The sequence below is a fragment of the Antrostomus carolinensis genome, unplaced genomic scaffold, assembly GCF_000700745.2.
Source record: "Antrostomus carolinensis isolate BGI_N321 unplaced genomic scaffold, ASM70074v2 scaffold44903, whole genome shotgun sequence".
Classification (NCBI taxonomy): Eukaryota; Metazoa; Chordata; class Aves; order Caprimulgiformes; family Caprimulgidae; genus Antrostomus; species Antrostomus carolinensis.
The window spans coordinates 366-4037 of NW_010306682.1; the positions used below are offsets into that span (position 1 = coordinate 366).

General features: G+C 39.1%; 1 protein-coding gene across 1 annotated transcript; it reads right to left on the minus strand.

The window, feature by feature from the left end:
* Window positions 1-1137: 1137 nt before the first annotated feature.
* LOC104522813 (proteasome subunit alpha type-1-like) lies at window positions 1138-3530 on the minus strand (the record flags this gene model as incomplete). Its single annotated transcript, XM_010165196.1, is given in 4 exon segments — window positions 1138-1194; window positions 1662-1766; window positions 2656-2735; window positions 3401-3530. Coding segments are annotated over 4 exon segments (372 nt in total), but the record flags the coding sequence as incomplete, so codon positions are not given.
* Window positions 3531-3672: the final 142 nt, after the last annotated feature.

The following is a 3672-nucleotide window of genomic DNA, read 5'->3' on the forward strand; positions in this document are numbered from 1 at the left end:
TTTTTTTAAAGTACACTGAACAGGATATCAAGCCCCTCTATCAGTTCACCCCAAAAAACTTGGTTCTTATCCTTTTCACTGTATTTATTTCTTAGAATAATTCTAATGGAATGATCCAATATGGAAAATGAAAACAAACATAACGCCAAACTAATTTTGCCTAAAATACAGCGTCACACCCATTCTGCACATAGGAAGCACAGACACGCTGTGCTGCCCTGCCAGGTGTCCCTAAAGAATTCACTGTCAGCCCCAAATTTTGTGGCATCCAGCTGGAATGCAAACAGGCACCAGGGGCCCATCAGAGGGTGGGGAGGGACAGAGCCCTGCGGAGCCTGTTGAGTCAGCAGCCGTGTAGAGACTCCATAGCTCATGGGAATTTTGTGTTTCCCTCGTTACTTCAATTTAGGCCATTAGTGAGCTGAAAGCCCTTCGCTAGGACATGGCTGTCTGATAGCTCTAAAGAAATAAAATGATTCGTTCTGGTTCCACGTGAGCTGGGGTTTACTAAAGCAGAGAACTCAAAAAAACCAGAGCACAAGCTGGCTGGCAGCTTCACGCTTATTCAGCCTACAAAGCTCCTGGCAAACACTCACAACCAGAAATGTCTTTTCAAGTTAAGTTTGAGACAATGACAACATGCTACATCCTATTTGTTCCACAACATTCTGTAGGCATTTTGAAGTCCTCTCAGTTCAAGTTTCCAAGGGAACCATGTTTATACACAGTAAGTAAAAGCTCGCATTGACAAATGGACAAACACATGATGGCACTTTGATATGACAGAAGTATTGGAATAGGTGTTTGTTCAGAGCAAGAAAACCAAACCCACAGCAGATTCCAAGAAAGTGATTTATTTCCACTTGTCCTTACAAGTTAAAGACAGTATGCTTTTCATTAAAAAACAGTATCATGTACTATTTAGAAAATGATTACACCTTTCCTGTCAAAGAAAATACACCCAATTGTGACCTCCTGTCTACCTTTTAAGGATAGGTGGGTTGGTTTCTTTCTTAAGAGTAATCCTCAGAATGTATCAGCATAAAACGCATATAGGCGAGGATAAAGTTACCAGCAAATGGATAAATGTTCCTGTATAATTAGACATACATTAACACAGAGGAACTCATCCACCAACTAGTGCTCCATGGGCTCCTCTGCCTTTTCTGCAGGTTCGTCAGCAGGCGGAGCAAGCTTGAAGAGAGAAAAAAATATATATTATAAAAGGGCAGAAAACAACACTTGACAGATCAGCTTTATCCTGGACTGAGCATCATGAGTGCACCATGTGGCTCGTGTCAGCACACAGCTCACAAAGCAGTGTTACCCAAATTAAGCATGGAGCAGGACAGAGCTGGTAATTAGACAACTAAAAATGCATCCTGGGGCAGGCATGAGAAACACAGGCAGCCCATGCTCCCACAAAAAAATGAAAACCAGTACTTGATCATAGATGAGGAAAGAAGGTAACTGTCAACAACTCAGCATGTATCGATTCAATAGGCATCTCAGTCTCAGCTAAGATTATATGGTTTGCACACTCCTAAAACTCTACTATAATATTAGAGAGCATTCAATGTTGTAAACATAAATGGGATGTGTCGTATTTAAAAAGTGTTGTCTTTCAGCAAGGCCTATTTATTCATATCTAACACACATACCTTTCTCTGTGGTCTCTCCTCAAGACCTTCTAGGAATGGTGCTACATCATCATCGTCATAGATGGTGAACTCCATGTCTTTGCCAACAATTCCAATGGAAACGTTCTGTTAAGCAAAGTTTTGAAAAAAGTGAGAAGCATTTTTCTGCTGGTAACTCTGTGGCTTTACAGCTTTGCCTGTGAAATGGGTAGAAGTTTCCTCCTATGATAGAGAGACTCATTGTGTTGTTTGTGTCTACTTAAGGAAAACAGGAAATTTTGAGAGGCTCCTTCTTTGTTAGGTTGTACTAGAAAAGGAAAGGGAGGCAGGTTTACTCCCTACAAAAGCTACCATGTTTCAGAATCTTGTAAGTAAAGTCAATTTTCAAGGACTTCAATTTCTTTCAATTTTTTGTTTTATTTTTAATAGCATATATGATTTTTTCCACACTTTAATCTTATTTTGCATTATTATTTTAACTTTTAAAAGACAAGGTGGGCTAAGAATAAAATAATTTAAACATGGAAAAGGGTAGATCAGCCACAAGCAGAACACCAACTAATGGAAATCCTTAAAATTTTCTTGTTCAACAGTTCCCCAATTCATTGTCAAAAGCTTCTGCAACTTCTTCAACTTGATGCTGAGGATACTCAATCAACTGCTTGTGCATCACCTTCCCTCACCTCCCAGGTGAATTACTGACTGTGCTTACAATGCAAAGTCATGATTCTACTTGCATGTAACGTATCTTAAACACTGAACAAAGTCTAAAATAGAACAAAGTAACCAGGGAAACAATGTCTTATTTAGAGAAAGTATATTTTTTAAGAAAATTAAATCTGAGATAATTAAGGAAACTGTAAATAAAATGCTGACGTATGAAATGAAGATGATACTATCTACCAGTGTTCAGCTTCCAAATTTCAGTGCCAGCTATATCTTATATGAATTTTCTCACAGTAATTTCTAATAACAACGGCAGGAAAAATTCTTGTTAAGAAAACCTGGTATTTACCTTGGTGGTCAGATCCTGTTAAGCAGGAAGAGTCTCTCTGAGGGCACGCAGTCCATGTTTAACTAGCTCATTTAGATTACCTTAAAATGAAATCAAAGACATTTACTAAATACATGTTAAATACATCTCTAGACACTCACTTCCCCTTCTTCCTACTCAACAAGAAAGACACCCTGGCTCGCCTGACTTCCAGAACTCCGCTCCTTCAGTACTACTGGTACTAATCACAGCGTTGGTTATAAAAATATATACCCTGAGAAACCAACCCTTCCCTACTTTTGAGTCTGGACACGTCTGGTTTTGGCACCTGCTCTGCCTCCAGTGCAGTGATAACCACACTACTTTTTGCCTAAGAAGCCATTCAGTCGCCTCCTCATCACTGCTTCATATAAAAATAAATTCACCATTTTAAACGCCATCACCTAAATAACTGCCCTGACATACTGTCCCTGCTCTGATATGGAAAGAATTGTTCTTTCCCTGGGTTAAAGAGGGCAGAGGCCTTTCCTCTGTTTTTCTGAGCACAACTTCTCTTTTCATTAGATATAATAAGCATTTAGATGTTAAGACATGAAGATTTGTAATATTTGCTTTACCACTTTCATCTTGATGCAGGTTTACCCTTATGCCAAACTTGGCTGTCCAAATTTATCTTCTTGCCTTACTAAATGCAAAAGAACGGAGCAGCAGCAGAAAAACTGCATAATTACAAATACCATTAGATAGACATGGCTTCATTACTCACAGTCAGTAAACTCAGTCATGTGTCTCTCCAAGTAAGTTCGTGCTGACTGTGAACGAGCACCAATGGACATTGCTTTGCAGTCAAAATAGTTTGCAGAGGGACAAGTCTGGAAGATGTGAGGACCCATATCCTACAAAGAGGGAAAAAATCCACAAAACCTAAAACAAATGTATAAATTCATACCAAGTCTGCTGCTGGAACACATGGTGTTTCCTAAAACAATAGTTTTGATTCATGGTACATCACATAGCTCATATTTGCACACACACACA